Genomic DNA, 19,435 nt, shown 5'->3' with positions numbered 1-19,435 from the left:
AAAATGTTAAAATCTGAGATGGTTCTGAAGAGCTGCTGCTCTTAAGCATGGGAGCTCTTGTCTTGTCTCAATAATCCCCCTTTTCTCAGTGCTCACAAATTCCATTGTAGCTCCTGCAAATGGTGTCCAGAGGTTGGTGTGTCAGCAGAGATAATGTTTTGATCAGAAATATTTTGACCAGATAGTGATGGAAGAAAACTGAAGATATCCAGAGGTTTCTGTGAAGGAAGACTCTTGCCAATAAGTAGTACTTGAACAGTTGAGAGAGCTTCTCACTAGACATAGATTTGAAGACTCTATTCTGAAAGGCTCATAGCCAGAAAGTAGCGGGGAAGGGATGTAGACCTGTGTGTCTGCATGGTCTGTGTGATGTCTCCATTTCACCAGAGCACTGAAATGCATGAGTAATTTTATTCAGTATTAGCTTAATCTTTTCCTCCCTGAGTGCTGTTAGCAGTGACAGAACTGTTCTGGTAGAAAGTTATGTTGGATTTGAGATCAAAAAAGGTGTTGAATTATGAAGTCCTCATATCTGAAAGGAAAACTGGATTTGGGGGAGCCAGGAACTATTAACAGTAACACTGTATACTGATAGTTAATTCTGCATGTGTTTGTGATGTTTCTTAGGAGTTGGGCCTCTGTCAACTACGGGAAGGCGCATCTGGCAGCAGTTTGAGGGCCATTCTGTGTACTTTCACCCTGTTGGTTTATCATACTTACGTCTCCTTAATCCTTGGTGAGACCCACTGTGTAGCTGTTCAGTCATGCTACACGTTATAGATAATTGTGGTTTGTTTTTTTTAAACTGAATTCTCTAAGCTGTGGCCTATTAGCTTTGTAACGAGATTGCTATATGCTTAATTATGATTTGAAACTATTATCTCTGACAAAGCTATGTCTGCAGAAACAGTGAGAGTAGATATCGCTATACCAACATCTTGTTCCATTTTCAGGGCTGTCTCAACACGCAACAGCAAAACATTACAAGAAACTTTTAAGTTCAGACAAGTTCTTATCCTTAAATTAATGTCAGCTATTGTGAAAACCATATCCAGAAAGAAGTCTGTACTCCTGAACAATTTACTTGGAAGTACAAACATGTAGATAATTAACTGCTTTTGCCACATGGAGCTAAACTTCACCACCAATTCTGTATACAACTTTAACATACATTTTCACATTCTTCAGTTTGGAAGTGTTTTACTCCTTGTTGCTCAGGCTCATCAGGAAATTAAGGAGAACTCATTTCTTTCAGTATCACCTGTACTTCATTACTGAGCTCAAAATCAGGAAAGAAGGCAGCTGAGGATTGTGTTCCTGACCTGCTAAAGCAATTAAGGGGACTTAAAAATATAACTAGGATCTATAATGGAACAGTTTAAAAAATATTATTATATTCTGTTTTGTTTCTACTTACAGACATTTCCTTATCTTAAAAACACTTAGTACTTTCAGGACAAGAATTCAGTTTTATGGTAGCACAATATGATAAAGTAATACTGCTTTTGCTTAAAACCAGTCATCCATTAGTCTGCTCAAGCCATAATGTGATTTGCAAACAAAAATCTTAATCTGCGAGGCTTGGGTTGTTGGGGTTTTTTTAAGTACATTCAGTTTGGTTTGTTATGTTTTCTAGGTACAGGGGAAGCCAACCTTCAGGAAGCAGACAGTCTCCTTGAACCCTACCTCCAGAAATTTCCAAATGTGTGTACTATCAATAAATTTTATAACAGCAATGTACTTCCCTAAGCTTAAAATAGTAACTGGTATTTTTCTCCTCTCCTTTCAAGGGTTCCATTATTCTATTTTATGCTGCCAGAATAGACATACTGAAAGGAAATTTTGAAAAGGTAAATATTTATTTTTCTTTTTAAGATTTTTATTTGCTCAGTGTTCAACTTGGGGAAAAATATCTGATTCATCTAAGTAACTTATTTTAGTTGGACTGATAATTATGTTCTTCCCCCTGTTCATGTTCAGTGTCAATATTGATTCCAGCTCTCTCTCTCTGTAAGTGAGACTGAAAGGGAAGTTTATCTCATTTTACTAGTCAGGTGTTCTCCAGTTGGGTGCTAGGAAAGAATTTGCTCTGTAATTAGACATGGGTCTCATGTGGAGCTGTAATTGAGCCAATTTTCATTATTCTTACTTAACTACATCGTAGGCGCAGTTGAGATTCCAAGAATGCATAGCAGCACAGCAAGAGTGGAAACAGATTCATCATCTCTGTTACTGGGAACTGATGTGGTGCTACACCTTCCAGCAGAACTGGCTCCAAGCATATCGGTATGCAGACCTGCTCAGCAAAGAGAGCAGGTGGTCTAAGGTAAATGGGCAGGTGGACATTGTTACAATATACCAGTAGCCTCTCCACAGTTAATTTTGCATTTCAGTTCGCATGAAAAGTGTAATTTTGTTTTGTTTTGTTCTGAAACCCATAAGCAAAGGCACAATGGCACTGTGTTGGTAGGCTTAACTGGGTGGTTAAGGAGGAATTTTTATTTCGTGTTCTGAGGCACCAGAGGCAAAACTAACAGCACTTCAGCCCCTCTAAAAATGAGATGCTTACCAGAGTGGTGAGAAAAGAAAATGAAGAGGAAAACTCTCAACTTGCCTCTCAAGTTCTAAACACTCACTAATAAAACTTGGCTGAAGAAATTGTGTGTGTTAGTTATGAACAGATGGGAGCAGGCATACTCAGCATATTATTTGTGATGTGAAATGAGAAGGCTGCTGGAGACAGGGTCTCACAGGAAAAGTTGGGGTACCTGCCTTTTCTTTGTAAAAATATTCCTCAAAGTATGAACCAAGCAAAATGTGAAAATAACTTTTGATACATCATTTTTTGTCTGTTCCTTTATAGATTACTGTTTTATAATGCTTTGTGAAAAAGGGGATACATCAATTCTTGACAAGAGAGGAGAGATCAGTATATCCAATGTGAAGTGCAAATAAATGTGTCTAACAGAATTATGGATTTTTTTTTTACTCCCCTGCAAAGTCCAGTTATCAAACTTGCCTTGAATCAGTGCTCAGATACTTTCTTCTGTGTTTTCAGGCATATCTCTATATTAACAGATCATGTAATAGCATTAATGTACTTTAAATAAGTTATGTCACTTAACTCATTTCTTTATCAGTGTCTTGCATAGTAAATTGTCCTGCTCTTTGAAAGAGACATTTTTAGCATTTTAACTCATTTAGAAAACTAATAAGTATGTTGAAAATAAAATTTTTAGCATAAAATATGCGACAAAGGAAACACTAAACTTCTGTAGTTCCACCTGCCTGAGAATTGCTAGAAACTGCTGCAGTGAGTGGGCTGAGAGATTTGAGTCATTAGTGTATTGACTGAACAAAGCAAATTAGATGTGGTAATATGTTGCTGTTTCCTTTTGAAATAGGCAATATATGTATTCCAGAAGGCAGCAATTCTATGTATGCTTCCAGAGGATGATTTGAAAAGGACTGGTGAGGACATTGTGTCTTTATTCAGGTAAACATTTATAAAACAACTAGGTATGCAGCCATTTTTCCCAGTATAGAAGATTCTGACTTGTCTTGTGTGACTTAATTTCTACTTAGAACCATCAATTTTTCGGTTATTCTTTGTGCTTTTAGCAAAATGCTATTTTTTGTTTAGAACACTACTTTTATCAGCAAAAATATGTACTGCAGCTGGGTACTAAGTGGTCATAAACAGTTACACTTCAGAGAACAGCAAATCTTCCTAAATGAAAATTGCGTGTAAAGCAGCTTATGTTTTGCATTTCCCCTCCATGCAGACAAGTGGATGGTCTAAAGCAGAGAATCGCAGGAAAATCTATCCCAACTGAGAAGTTTGCAGTAAGAAAAGCTCGACGTTATGCAAGTTCTCAACCAGTGAAGCTGATATTACCTGCCTTGGTATTTATGCTTGCTTGCTTTCTTTTTTTATTTGAAATGGATAAAAATAAGTGTAATTTATTACATAGAGAAGGAATAGTGTTGACAGGTAGTATGTATCTGCATTTTTAATTTTTTTTTTTTTAAGAAATACTTCATTCATGCAATGGAAATTTTTTGTGAAGTGTGCTAAGGGCTGGATCATGCTACAGACTGCTAGCAGTCTAAAACCAGAGCTGTCTTTTTCACATGAAATGTCAAATATACAGACTGATTGCTGTTGCCATATGAGCCTGAAAGTCACCTTTCATCTAGAAACCTGCATGGGTTTCTAGCATATGTGTTCATGATCTTTAATCTGGCCGGATTGTCCTCTAGACTCATTAAGAAGTTAAGGAGTACTGTAGCACTTTCTGTTCTGATGAAAATGAAGAGTGATGTTGTTTATTGCTCTTTTATATATATATATATATATATAGGTATATTGAGTAAAATGGGCAGAAGTTGAAGATACTTGCTAGTGCCATTCTAATTTCCCATGCTTTTAACTTCAGAGGCATTTGTACCACAGAGTCTGTTTATGTGTGCCTAGCAATGATACTTGACATATGTGTATGATAAAATTTTTGTGCATGGATGATTTAGCAACAACTGCAGATGAAAAAACTATTTGAGAAGCAATTTCTTATATTAAGGCTTATTGATAGAGAAGGAGTTGAAAGAAAACGAATTTTTCAGTTTTAAAAATCTATTGTGTACTCAAGTACATGTAAAGATCTCAGCAACAGGTTTGTCCTGGGCATGTACATAGCAGTGCTATTGATGTGAGTATGTAATTAAAAATAAACATCTGTATGGTGTTGCTGCAGTAAAAGTGAATTAGACAGGACTACAGAATTGAAACCAGCCTGTTGATAACATCAATAATACTATTTCAGACTTAGAATCCCTTTTGTCTCCCTCTGAAAACCTACATAGTTACGGGCCAAATGTAAGTGGAAATGCTTCATCTATGCATTGTCTCAGCTTCAGAATGACACCAGGCTTCATATTTCAGAGGTGTAGTAACAAGTCAAATATAGTAAGGCAAATAATACTCTCCTGTTTGTGATGATTAAATTAAGATCTCAGCAGAGTTTCATATTGGTTAGCATTAACTCTGTGTGTGTATTCCCTCACTTTATTTGAGGGGAGACCTTATCACTCTCTACAACTATCTGATAGGAGGTTGTAGCCAGGAAGGTATTGGTCTCTTCTCTCAAGTAGCAAGCAATAAGACAAAAGAAAACAGCATCAAGTTGCTGCAGAAAGTGTTTAATCCAAATATTAGGAAAAACTTCTTCACCAGAAGGGCTGTCAATCACTGGAACAGGCTGCCCAGGGAAGTGTTTGAGTCACCATCATGGGAGGTATTTAAAAGACGCGTAGATGTGGTGCTTTGGCATGGTTTATTGGTGGACTTGGAAGTACTTTAACGTTTGGACTTGGTGATCTTAAAGGTCTTTTCCAACTAAAGCAATTTTATGATCCTATGTGTACAGTGTTACAGTAATTTAACACATTGAAACAAGTGTATTGCTTACTGTAGTCCTGAAGCACCCAAGTAGCTTGGTGCCAGAATTTGCCTTGATTTTTTTTCTTTTTTTTAGTAAGATTTTGTAGGAATTATATTAGAGGTGTGTTGAATGTGTGTACTGGAGCCACATTTTTATCCGGAAAGTTTTATCTGCTTCCAGTGTTGCACAATATGGAAGGTAACAGATATACTTAAACACATACACCTTTGAGTCTTGAGTGCATATATATATATATATATGTGTGTACTGTACTGTACATACATGCATACACCCACAAATACATACACAAATCTATCTCTATTCCTAAAGAAAGTAACTACTTTAATCTGCTGCTTTAGTTCATGTGAGAGAAGCCCCAGGTTGAAACTAAAGTACCCAGTCCTGCTCATGTATTACATGGGTGATGGTAAACTGTCACGTGATGAAATCTATTTTGGTTTTACCAATCTATGAAAATACATGATAGAATCTATTACAAAGAATGTTAAAACATTAAAAACTTAGAAAAACAGGTTCATTTTGCCGGACACATTCAATGACATTTTTCCTCCCCTATGCATGGCTACTTTTATGGAACTTTAAATAATTATTAAGGCAACCATGGTTGTCTTTGTAAACTTGCATGTAACTGGCAGAAGGTCCTGTACTCATTGTGTGTGGCTACTGGAAATCATACAGATGCTTTTCTTCAGGGGCTTCTCAACAGTGTTTTGGCTTTGAGATTTTTTGTAATGTTTAAACCAAGGTTTTGCAGGCGAGTATTTTTATGTCCTCAATGTTCTGTAACAGCCTTCCAAAGGATACTTTGTACTTAAATATTTATGCATTTCCATGCCTTTGTTGTTGTTGTCAGGAAATGATGTATGTCTGGAATGGCTTTGCAATTGTGGGCAAAAGAGCAGACCTCACTGAAAGCTTACTGGTAACAATTGAAAAAGAAGAAACAGCTCTACAAAATGAAACCAGTAAGTGATTGCTTAAAATGGAATTAATAACCTGGTAAGAAATGCTGACTGTCCTTCTGCCTACTAATGGTCTGTGAGGTAAGTGTTGACTTGGGCAACGTGCTAATAAATTGGAGTATGGAAATTTTGGAGCCACATAAAAGTCAGTGGTGGTTCTTCAGTGTGTTCTTTATCCAGTGTGATTGGTGCTACAGAAGAATACAGGAACCTCAAGTATGTGAGTTTTAGTTACAGAACGTAAATGAGTCTTAATAAGACATTCCAGTCTCTGAGGATCTTCTTGGACTGTAATCTGCTAATTTCATAAATGTCTGAAAAGTACTTTTTCTAAACCAATTCACACCACACTTTACTACATATGACACATAATGAGCAGAATATGACTTAAGTATAAATGAAGTACTGTGCACGAGTCTGGATTTTTTTACTGTCTAGCAAAATAATACACATTTGCTAGTTCTAAATTAAAACATACTTTTTGCAAATAAATTTCAACCATGATTTTAGGTCTTGATGTATTTAAAGCACAGATGTTCAGGGTAATGTTTAGAAAAAGAGTCCATAACTTACTCCTTAAGTTCTGGTATTAGAACAGGTTCACTGCAGAAGTACGTACCTGCCTTTACTTTATCAGATGGCTGCTTTCATCTATCATGTGAACTTCTTGGTAGACTTTTATATACTTCTGGAGTGCATAAATACTATTTTTTTGACACATGAAAATTTTTTTTGATGGCAATTCACTGAAAAGAAAAAATAGCATTCTAATGGAATGAGACTTTATTCACACTTAGAAACAATTTAACCCAAGTTAGGTTTGCTACATTATTATAACTATGAGATGTTAAAGTACCTCTAATTATGATTCATATATCAACTGAGGTGATGGATCTGAAGTTGCAGAAGGACTTACAAGAAATGCATGCTGGGAAAATCTGGATGGTATAAGCAGCTAAATGAAAGTAACTTGCAAATCCAAGACTGAATTGGGTCAATTGGATGTTCCCGCTTGTCTCTTACCCACTCCACCCCTTTTTTTTTAAATTCTGTTTGCATTTGTGCAGAATTGGTAGTGTGCCTATTAAAACTCTAGTGTTTCTACTTTTTTGTGTTCTGGTATTAAAACCAAAATTTAGCAATATGCAAGACATCTGCAAATAAAGTCATGTTTCCAGGAGTTAAGTGGAGGGTTCTTGCAGAAGCTGTTGGGAATCTGGTGCTGTATCATGCAGAGGCTGGTACTGAAAGTGCTAATCTGTTCTAACAGTGAAATAGATTTGCTGTCAAATGCCTAAGCAAGGATGCAGAAGGTACCAAAACCAAAAGGAACAGAAATGTTTTTCTTATGGAAGTACGCATTTTAGAAATAGGATGTAATCGTGGGAGTATATTTGGGTTTTATGCTTTTTGTTATAACTAAAAAAGATACTTTAATGTATCTGTTTGTAAAGATACTCTAATGATCTGTTTGTAAAGATATGGACTCAGATAAGATAAAGACACTGATTACTAGAAGAGCTGCTGAATTGAGACCCAAAGAAAGTGATTAAGGCTATTAGCAGGGTGTGTTAAGGATACAATATTATTTTGAGACAGCTGTCAGTACTAGATAGCTTTAAAGGGCTGCTAACGTGCTGTACAAAAGTGTGTTAATTACACACAAAGGTCATTTAGGGATTGAGACTTCTTAGAGCTGTTGATATTTCATTGCTTCAAGTGAACAGGCACAGCAAGGAATCTGTCAGAGATTGAAAGTGGTTTAATGCGGTATAGAACTGAAAATAGAGATGGTAGAATGAATAGATTAACTACACAAGGATTTCTTTTTGTCTCAGAATTTCTGGAAATCTTACACTTCCATAGTCCTGTCATTTTCCAGGTACAAAAAAGGAATTTGTAGCTTCAAGAAAAATTCTGATCATGCTATTTCCTCTGGTGTAGAAGACTATAGGAAGATGGTTTTCCCCTGTTTATCGCAAGGTTGTCTGTATTAAATTGGTCTGTGTATTTGCTATCACTTACTGCCAGTGTTTTGGCATAATAGCTGCTCTTGCTATGGGAAATACCAGGGAGGTACTAGTTTAAATTGTTAAAGAGTGGCAAGCTTTTACTGGACATCACTGCTTGCACTCAGTAATTTCAATGAATGAGGCTCTTCTAAGAGACAGTCAGATGAATCCAATACCATCGCCTGGAAAAGCAGACTAGAGGGAATGCAGAAAACCCACTGCACTTCTACCTGTCACTAAAAGCGCAGTCTGTCAGTTGGTATCTGTTGAGACTTCTGAGGCTTCAACACAGACGAAAATAAGCCTGAACGTAGTGGCAAAGCTCTTTGCTGAATCCTAAGATGCTCTAGACTTGTATGTTTCAGAAGTGTTTATGTAGGACTTTTTTGGCAGACTATTAAGAAAAAAAAAATTAACGTGACCTCAGAGAGCTGGTGATTAGTTGTAAACAACATGATCTGAAAGGGAGGGTGTTTTGCTTCCTGAATTGTTAATGTATGTGCCACCATCTGTCTATCCATATGTGTTTTCTTTCCTTTCTTTTCCTTCCCTGCACCCAGCAAATGCTATAAACCAAGGCAACAAAAAAGGGCCGCGCTTCTTAAGGCTAATTTTCTGAGCTGCTTCACAAGAACTGTTTCATCTGATATTTTTAGTCAGTCCTATTCAACGTAAAACTTCCTTGAATTTTCTGAATTCTGCTAGTGAACCTTCTCAATTGTTAGTGATGTTGGGAATATTACTAAATGTGTGGCTTCTTGAATTTGTACTGCCAAAGAGCGCTTCCTCAGACTTCTGCAGGACTGATTCCTCATGTGTTCTTGCGTTTTATGTTATTGTTGCTGGGGGGTCCACCAGTGCTCTGCAACTGAGATAATGTAGTTAGAAGGAGGTTTTGGTCTCACTGTGGGCTTTGCTTCCTGTTCTAGATGTTGCAAGTACAGAAATATTTAACTGCTGCCAGTATGTGCCTGCATTGCACTGAATTCCAGATACAGAAGGCTGAGGAATGTCTGACTGTTTCAATCTTTTTCTTATTTCTTGTTAGCCTGGGTCTTTGAAGATACAGATGTTATGCACACGTCTTCTTTAGTAGACAGTATTTAAAATTGTGTCTGAAGGTTATCTATGTTCTGAGGTGTAAAATCTGAGAAGCAAGATTCTTGACTCTAATACGTACTGCCTACTGAAACTTTAATTTTCCTTTTCATGAGGTCTTCCAATTCTGTGATGTATCTCTCTTCTCACTTTCAGATCGCAATGAATACTATATGGATGATACGTGCTTGTTGCAGTTACTGAAGGGCCTCTGCCTGAAACACTTGGGAAGACTCATGCAAGCTGAGCTGTGTTTCAGTAAAGTAATTCAAAGGTAAAAGTAAATTAAGCAGATATTTTACCTTTATATTTTAAAGTTTTGGGTGAAATTCTTGATGCTTCTGTAGAAGCCATCATGTTAGAATTTTGAACAATTAAACTTTAACACCCTGGTAAGGAGCTGGAATTAAAAATGTTCCTGAAAGTAGCTGGAGACCCACAAAACTTTGCTAGTGTTTTTCTATAGTAATTTAACATTTGTATAGCTTTATATAAATGATATGTTTTACACCAAATAAATCAAACACAATTAACTACATACATTTAGAATTAGTATTCTTGCATTTGCAGAACTATCAATATGAGCAGAGCCAATTCATCTGGATTTCCTTTTGGTTGGTTTTTTTAAGATTTAGTATTTCAGTAGTTAATGTTTCTCTGTCTAGGTGAGAACTTATGTGTTTCAGTTGAAGACTTGTATTTCCTGTATTACAGATTTATTTGATACTTGAGGTGTCAGATCCACTTATGCTGTAATAACTTAATATAACATTGAATCATGTACTGATTGTTTCTGTAAGTTAGGATTTTTAGAGTAAGGAGGCTGAAAAAGCCGGTTTGGCACATACAGTTTTTCATAATAAATAATATAGAAAAAACAAGACTTAAGGATAAATTGTTACATAAGTTGTTACATATAATTTTATTGCTTGTTACCACTTTCTTGCCATCTCATGTTCTTTTTCTGTTTCTATGGTCCCGAGTGAGTTTAGTCAAGCACTTTGCAAGTTACAGGGCAATGGGTTTTGATTGAAAATTAAAGGAATACTGTGTATGAAAATACTGCTCCAAAGGAAGTTGACACAGTGGAGATTTTTTAGAGCTGAGACATCTCAAAAATTTTCAGGCAACAGTCCTTCATGAAGAGAGTGTTTTGCATGGGAAAAAGTTTTTTGATAAATTTCAATATCAACATTCTGGTGAGGTTTACTTCCTACATTTCTTGGGCTGCTACAGTACATGAAGATTGTTTGACATAAGCAGCTTCCCTGCTTTAGGACACAATTTCTGTGCATCAAGGCTTGTCTTGGTGGATGAGGTTCATCTTTAGAAGTGTTGCTCTTAAAATGTTGAGAGCTTTTGCAGTGTTTGTTGTGAACCCATATTATTCTGCAATATTGGCTACTTGATTCTGATCTAGATAGAATAAAAGAGTTGTTTGTGAAAAGCACAGGAAAGGCCAAGAAAAGATATGCCTTTCAGGTCAGTGAAACCTGTGGGAACGTCTGGGACATGCAAGAGTTGCCCTTGATGGAGGAGGGTCAGATGAGGAAAAGTATGAGCAGACTAGACTTACACATGTCTGTGGCAGCTGAACGTATCTAACTGCATGGGACACTGACCTAAAACCATGAATGCTGAGGCCGCTGGGCAGTGTTACTGTAAAGCTGCATTATCTTTGAAAGGCCGTGGCAGTTAGGGCAAGTTTCTGGGGACTGGAAGAAAGCAAATGTCACTCCTGTCTTTAAGAAGGCCACAAAGGAGTGTCTGGGGAACTTCTCATCCTAGGATAACGGAGTAAATAGTCCTGGAAACCATTTCCAGGTACATGAAGGTGATGAGGAGTCATCAGCTTGGATTTAGGAAGGGAAAACCATACTTAACCATCCTTTTAGTCTACAATGAGTTGGTTGTCTCAGTACTTGAAGGGAGAACATTCTTGAATACAGGAAAGGATTTTGATACTGTCTCTCACAATATCATCACAGACAGGCTGATGAAATATCAACTAGGTAGGTGGGCAGTGAGGTTGAGAACTGACTAAACTGCTGTGATTAGAAGGCTGTGATCAGCAATATGGAGTCAACTGGAGGCTGGTCACCAGTAGAATAATGCAGAGTTCAATACTGAGGCCAATAGTTCTTGTAGTTCTTGTTAAGAACCTGGATAATTGGACACGATGAGCCTCACCAAACGATATGAAGTGGGAGGAGTGGCTGATAGGCCAGGTGGGTGTACTGCCATTCTGAGCAATGGACAGGTTGGCTGACAAAATCTTCATTAAGTTCAGCAACTGAAGTGCCAGTCCCTACCCCTGGGCAGGAATAAGCCCGGGCACCAGCGCAGGCTAGGGGCTTGACTGGCTGGAGAGCAGCTTGTCAGAAAATGCCTTGGGCATCATGGTCAACCCCAAGTTAACTGTGAGCCAGCAGTGTGCCTTGCCAACAAGGCATTTAAACAGTGTCTCAAGCTGCATTAGTGTCATCAGCAAGTCAAGTGTGGTGAACCTTCCATCCCTCTCAGCATTGGTGAGGTCACATCTGGAGTACTGTGTCTTGGCCTGGACTCAGTGGTACAAGGAAGACATGGAGATACTGGAGCAAGTCTAACAAAGGGTCATACAGACGATTAAAGGATTGAAGTATCTGTCATGTTACAAGAAGTCAAGAGAGCTGGGGGGGGTTCAGCCTGGAGGAAAGAGAACTTGAAATGGTTACCTGAAGAGAATGTGTTCAAACAAACAAAACGCCAACACACACCCCCTCCAAAAAGACACCACCCCTCCCAAATAAACCTGAAAACAAAAACTAACAAAAAAACTTTCCCACTGAAAACCAAACCAAATTCTCTCCATGGCACCTAGTGACAGAATAAGAAGTAATGGGCACAAACTGAAATACAGCAAATACTCTTTAAACTTAAGGAGAATTTTTACGGACAGTTTGGTCAAACACCTGCACAGGTTGCCCAGAGATGCTGTGGATTCTGCATTGTTTGAGGTATTTTTAAGCATAGGTGGACATAGTCATAGACATTGACCTTGCTTTGAGTGGGGGATTGGACTAGATAGATCTCCAGAGGTGTCTTCCAGCCACAGTGATTCTGGGAATTTCTTGTACTGAAGAAAAGTTGACTTTACTTGCTTCTCTGCTGACTCGTTGAGGTAGGCTAGGGTAAGAAGATCTCAATTCTGTGTGTGGGAAAGAAGTGTTTGTACTATACTGCCTAATGTAATAAATGTTGTCTTTACATCAGATCATCTTTTTTAGGTTTTGGGGTTTTTTTTGACCTGTAAGTCAGACAGGTAGGGGTCCCAAACTTGGAATGGTGTTCATGGTAGCTTGGATTATATGCTGAAAGACACATGGGAAGCAGGAAATGTTTGTTTATACAAGGTCGTATTGGCATTATGTTACGCCTGCTTTTCATAGGGGTAGTATGCAAAAAATTAACCAGCACAAAGGTTCCAGAGTCTTTTATCTAGCTGTGTGCTTTTATAGGTAGTGATTGCATTTCAAAGTTAACTGGTCCCTCAATGAAAGGTCACATTTAACCACTTCTCTACTTTTCTGGTTTTCTAGTGAGAAGCAAATTAAATATGATAGTTATTTGGTGCCGTTCACCCTGTACGAGTTGGGTCTTCTGTACAAAGAACAGGATGAGAGAGAAAAAGCAATAAGATACATAGAAACTGCAAAGTAAGTAGATTTTTTTTTTAATTAATTTGTATCAGACTGTAGATTAAGAGTAACTGAGTAACATTAGCAATGAAGGCATGTGTATCTTCTTCCTGCTGGCCCCTTTGCAGAACAATAAAATTCGAAGTCTGTGTTCTTGACTTGGAAAAGTTATCCAAAATAGTTGAATCTGGCAGTTTCAAGAAACTCTGTCCTTCAGATACACTGGAGTAGACCATATCAAGCAAGACACAGTATGAAAAGAAAATGTCTCCTTTTCATTCAGACTTCAGAGATGCTGAGGCTGTACTGCATGCATGAGATGTGGCTGGAAAGCCCAGGAAAGGATCTGTATACCATCTCTGTCCTAGGAAGCAGTTGGGGGACTTAGATCCACCGCAGTAAAGGTGGTAGTGGGCATAGGTTACATGGTACTATGCTTCTGCCCACCTTCCTTTTTCCTTCAGCAGTAGAGTGCGAATTTACTATAAAGTGGCATGTTGACTTTCTCTTTAGATTACAATATGGGGTAGAATTTGCTGCTTTTCTGTATAGAAAAATATACCAGTCATATAACAATGCTGTTTCTAACTCACCTTTACAATCTTCTGAAAACCTTTTTAGAAATGTAGTAGATTTCTTTTGCCTCCTTTTTTGTTTGTCTGTAGTACATAAGGTGGTTTCCCTGTGTCTTACTACTCTGAGTTGTATTTTGATGGTAAACATAGACTTTCAGCTCTCATCCTCTCTTTTCTGCAGTCTTCTAGTTTATCATTTCGCAGAAAAACTTCAGTAACTGGGGGGGCTGTTGGAAGGATCAAAGTAAGTGAAAGGGGTGCCGAGATGTCCATTCAGTTTATCAGGACCTGTAATCGTTAGTTCCAGTAGAAGTCTCGGCTCAGCTTGTGGATGTAGCTTTAAATGTCTCATAACTCATCTGTGTATCAACCTCATCTCCTGTTAAAGGAATAAAGGCCGTTAGCTTTGGTACTTCAAAGCATGTATGAAGCAGCAGCTATCCAGGCAAAAAAATATTTTTCTTAAAATAGGTTGTTTGGTTTCTTTTTCCCCAGGAACAACTACAAAGAATACTCCATGGAGTCCAGGTTGCACTTCAGAATTCATGCAGCACTTGACAGCTTGAAGGTGTCACCGGCTTCAACCCCTTGAATGAGGAGGGATGCTTTTCATGCATATAATAGCCTACACAATCTTTCTGCAATCTTTTTTTTAATCTTGGAAAAGAAACAACCTCATGATTGTTCTCTGTCATCTCTGATTTGATGTACGTCATTCCTTTAGACTGTTCTTTTTCTGTATAGCGCATATACTATATCTACTTGATACTTTAAAGAAGACCTTATATTTTGTTTGATAAAAATAATTTAATATTTGACTTGAATGGGGGATATTTAAAAAACAAAGTTGACAGTGCAATAAAGTTTAATGCAAACACTTTATTTTTTATATGAAAACAGATGCTGGTTATGCAGTGGGAACTGGTGATAATTTCTGCATTTTTCTGAGGGTTTGATTTTCTGCAGTATGCTTGAGACCTTCTTGCCTCTGGAACAAAAATGCAATGTCTGCACATAACCTTACCCACGCTTGGCATACCATATTCTGAAATATGTGTTCCAGAGGGGGGTGCAAAAATCCTCTTTGACTAAATTTCATTTTGGGAACAAAATGAACCTGTCTGAAGTGCAATATTGTTACACTGTCAGATAAAGTTAAGCAGGGCTACAGGTACAACGTCTTTGCCAGTCTGTTTCATTCAGCTGATTACAGGGGATATTTTTCAGTCACAACAAAGCAGGGTTACTAGGGATATTTAAAGGAGATGTATTCTGTATTCCTGTTGTAGAGACGAATCAGCAGTCTCGGTTCCTGGCAGACTTTTTAACCTGTCCAAAAAAAAAAAAAAAGAATTTAACAAACCTTGTCACAGAGAGATTTTGTAACTTGCACAGGATGTCATCCTCCGTGGGAAAAGACTGGGAAATTTTTCTTGGTGTCTACCCCAAACAATTCTTGGCACAACTGAAAACTGGTCACTCCTCATCTTCCCTGTCATGGATCTAGAGAAAGGATTGGTTTTTTCCTTTTCTGAAGCAATCTTTTACTATTTGGAAGCTAACCCCCTTGTTGGTATTCTTTATTCTTGGATTCCAACCAAAATACATTAAAAAATCTGCAAAATGCTCATCAAAAAGTGATTCCACTTTTAAACTTGGAGTTAAGAAAGTGTGCGTATTCTAACAGCAGCTTTCTGCTTTTACCAAAAATATCTCAATTTTGCTACACTCTGTACTTTTCACATTAATGTGACCAGCACTATCAAATTGAGTTGTCCAGCTCATTATATATACAGATTCTGCTAGATGTCTATTCTTAAGAATATGCTTGATTTTTAATTATATACCCAATAACTGTTATTTTACTAATTGAGAAACTTCTCCATTTATGTATTTTATTAATGCCAGTCTATTTACTTCTGCACAGTAAATTCATAGCAACTATGTTCTGTCATGTGATTTTTTTAATTTTTTTTTTTTGCCCTTAAGTCCCACCCAAGAAAAAAAAAAAAAGAACAAACGAAAAAGGTGAAAAATGGGTCTTTGGTAAATGAGTAACCAAAAGGTTCTTATTAAACAGCCAATATAATGTACATGCTGTAGTTACTCTTCTCAGGTGACTGAGCCCAGCTTTCTTCTACGACTTCATAAATAACCAAGTAATTTAATTGCATACAAATCTGTAATATGGTGGCATACTTACAGATGAAGTAAGAAATTGAAAATACTAGTGAAATAAATACAATGGGTCTTTTGAAGTGGAAACATCATCCAAAGTCTGTTGTCTTCACTGGTTTGGATCTGTGCCTAATGTAAATGCATAACTGTGTAAAATTACATGTATGTAGATTTGGACTTTAGGTACCCCCGACACTGAATCACTGATAAAATGCAGCATGCTTATATTAAAATATATTCTAATGAGTAGCTGAAGGACAAAAAGTTTCTCTCTTTGTCAACAGAGATGAGCATATGCTACCAACTGACTTCTCTAATTACTTCCCTGTTTATACATAACTGATTATAAACTGTAGGCAGCAAAAATAAAATTCTGTATGTTATTTCCAGGCAATACTTTTAACACCTCTTTGGGCATTTCCTTGTTCAGTATAGGACTAATTTGGTTTAATTTGATTGTAGCAAACAAATGGGACAACTGCATTTTCTCCTGAAAGGTGGTGAAAACCATCGCTGGCAGAACTTTGTTTCTGCAGAGTGAATTATATCTGAAGAGTTAGAACTGGGACTGCAGACTCACAGGATGGAGCATGAAGGTCTGAACTCTTGATGATGGAGCTTGGTCCTCTTGTGTTTGTGGGGAGCATCTTACAGTTACTATTTTATGGGTGATTTGGGATAGAATTAAAAATGTTTTAGAGCATACAGTGAGTTTCCTTGGAAGCTGCTTTTTGGAAGTTTAGTACAGTGTGACATGTAGCAGTGTACTTTTTCTTGTGGATATTGATACGGCAGAGGAACGGAGAGCAATGTTTTATCTTCAGTTCAGACTTCCAAAGTCAATAGTGACGCCCTGTGTGTGTTGCGGTTGGTCTCTTTTGGGATCACTCTTTTGCACTCACACAGAGAACAGGCATATCAACATTAATTTGCAAAACCCTCTGTCGTGTTTTGATGCCCTGATGTCCCAAGCATAAGCACTATTAACAGCTGATCTCTCTCTCTGTGCTGCTGTTCCACACTTATTTATCAGAAAGCCTGACTGATCAAGATTCTTAGCTTTATTCTGGACTTTTCTCCCCCTCCCCCCCAGTTTATTAACAGTGGGAATATAAATATGTGAGAGAGGTTTGTAACCCTTCACTTTGGGTAGGCCTCAGTAGAGCTGTAGAGATGCTTTGACTTCCAAACACTGCAGAATAAACACATCTCCCTGACACTGCCTTGTTGATGCAGTATTGTTGAGTACCGTGCGTCTGAGTTAGGTGGTTTGTGGGTAAGAGTTCAGGTGAAAAGTCTACAGCTTTTTCTCTTTTTTTAAGCCTGATGTATATTGGACAGGGCCTTAAATACGACACCAATTTTTAGTGCTCTTTATAATCTTTGCTTCACTTGCTCGTGTCCTGTGGGAACTTTGAATAATTTGCTGAAACTTTGAGCAAAGCTGAGCAATTACCTATCATGCTATAACCTCTCTTGATAATAGGGATTATATACAAAAGCAAACTTAAGTCCTTAGTTTTAAGTAAACAAGGCTAAACTTAGTCTGAAAAGTCATTCATCTTTTTCAAGGTGAGGAATAACAAAGTAGACTGGTTACACAGCAAAGTTTCTCTTTGAGAATTGTCTACTTAGAAAATATTACAAAAAAACCTCTTGTTTGTGCATATCATTCAAAGGTTTAGTGCGTTGGTGAAAGATTGTATTACAGTTTTTAAGTCCTAGTTCCCCACTTCTTAAGGAAAATTGAAAGAAAATACAGCTTAAAAGAAAGCTGATTAAAGATTGTTTTGCATCTGTTCTGATACACATGGATAGCAGCCATATTTAGCATCTTCAAGACAGAAGAATGTAGAGTAATGAGATCTGTTACGTTGCTAAAACACCTCGCCTACTAATGTATAAAAGAAGTAACTTTTTGTAGCAAATCTAACTTAGATTTTTCAATTATTTTATTACTAATCTTAATGTAGTGTCCTTTTGTTTCTCTGTATTTTTACGCTGCATAATTCAACAAAGAGTGTTTGTATTTGCACTGGTGGTGCAGTTTATTTGCTTCTAAACTATTCAGGTTTGCGCATGTTCCTGTCAGGTACTGCAGTAAAACCAAGGTCAGAGTAGTGCAGGATGAGGGATGGAGTGCTACGGTTTCAAGAGCATGTAGAAATGTTCATTGTGATTCATTGGAACAGATTCTCACTGCAGAGGAATAAATCACATTTTATGCTTGTGCTGCTGAGTGCTGAATTTGGCACTGTATTCTACTGGTGGACAAAGAGCCTTCAGCTGAGATTTATCAAAACAATATCAACAAAAAAGGACAGATCTCAAGTTAAAGCGCCTTATCTTGGGCATATAGCACTTGTACAACCCCTCAGCCTAGGTTGTATAAAGCTGTCAAGGTCCAGGAGAGAACAAAGGGTCTTTTGAAGCTTAGATTGCAAATATAAAATAAACTATTCTAGCCTTTATTTCTCATCAGAAAAATAAATAATACTTTTCATTTTATCTTTAAATTGTACACAATAAAGGAGTGACTAATAATTAACCCAGTTATCAGTTACATCATTAAATTTAGTTAACAGTTATACCCCCAGGGTTATTTTAAAACCCCAACACTAAAAACAGGGAGAAAAGTACCTTTTTACATGTGTGCAGGACCCAGTTTTAGTAACATTTAGAAAAGTAGTAGATGTTCAGAGTTGTTTTTAATGTGATGTGGTTAAACATTTCTGTAGTTGCACATAATTTTACCCAATGCTCCTGATGCAAGTAGGTCAATTTAATTACTGTGGGTTGAATGATAAGAGTGGTGATTGTGATTATCATAAGAACAGAGATAGCAGGTACATTAGCTTGCAGGAAAGCCAAAGATTGGAGGTGATCCTGTATACTTATATGATGCTAATTTACTCTCAATTAGTAGATATGCCATAGTCAAGAATAAACCCTTAGTAGCTAGAGTGCTTAGAGAGTTATCTAGTAAAGGAAGCACAATGAACAGAAGGAGGAAAAGAAGGCATACTGGGAAAAAAGCAGCACAGAAATAGGAACTACATCTGCATTCATGCAAAGCATTTGGCAGAACGTAGATTTGTAAGCTGCAGTCATCTCACCAGCTCAATGCTTGGGTTTCCTGTATTCTACCCAGGGGAAGCACATCGGTGGTGCTGGGACCATAGCTCACTTTGGTCGGTTGTGGGGTTTTCTGTTGTTTGGTTTGCCTTGCATTTTAAACCTGGTCTGTCTTACTCATTGTTTAATAAAATCTGTAGGACAGCTTCATAATGAGATTTAAGCATCTGAACTTTGCTGTTTGTAGAAGGGTAGCCTCTGGGGAAAAAACAAACAAACAAAAAGCCAACGAACACAAAACCCCAAAACATTAGCAGAGCAAATTCAATGTTTATTAAATGTAAAATTCAGTAGTATTCATTTTGTAGAAGTGTAAGCGTGCAGTTCCAGTCT

At 37.4% G+C, this 19,435-nt stretch overlaps 1 protein-coding gene across 1 annotated transcript in view; it reads left to right on the top strand.

The window, feature by feature from the left end:
* The window catches only part of TTC39B (tetratricopeptide repeat domain 39B), a gene marked incomplete at its 5' end in the record, with an annotated part of 72,185 nt that extends 57,041 nt beyond the window's left edge, over positions 1-15,144 (top strand). Inside the window, 10 exons of the mRNA XM_084277881.1 lie at positions 628-736; positions 1,637-1,704; positions 1,791-1,850; positions 2,165-2,326; positions 3,405-3,496; positions 3,786-3,906; positions 6,316-6,427; positions 9,691-9,808; positions 13,116-13,232; positions 14,285-15,144. Coding sequence (XP_084134007.1) covers positions 628-736; positions 1,637-1,704; positions 1,791-1,850; positions 2,165-2,326; positions 3,405-3,496; positions 3,786-3,906; positions 6,316-6,427; positions 9,691-9,808; positions 13,116-13,232; positions 14,285-14,381 — 1,056 coding nt within the window. The 3' untranslated portion in view covers positions 14,382-15,144. The remainder of the gene's footprint in view (positions 1-627; positions 737-1,636; positions 1,705-1,790; positions 1,851-2,164; positions 2,327-3,404; positions 3,497-3,785; positions 3,907-6,315; positions 6,428-9,690; positions 9,809-13,115; positions 13,233-14,284) is intronic.
* Between the last annotated feature and the right edge of the window lie 4,291 nt (positions 15,145-19,435).

Source organism: Gallinula chloropus, assembly GCF_964237585.1.
Source record: "Gallinula chloropus genome assembly, chromosome: Z".
Lineage (NCBI taxonomy): Eukaryota > Metazoa > Chordata > Aves > Gruiformes > Rallidae > Gallinula > Gallinula chloropus.
Note: the sequence above shows the minus strand (reverse complement) of the source record. Positions and strands in the feature narration are given on the sequence as shown.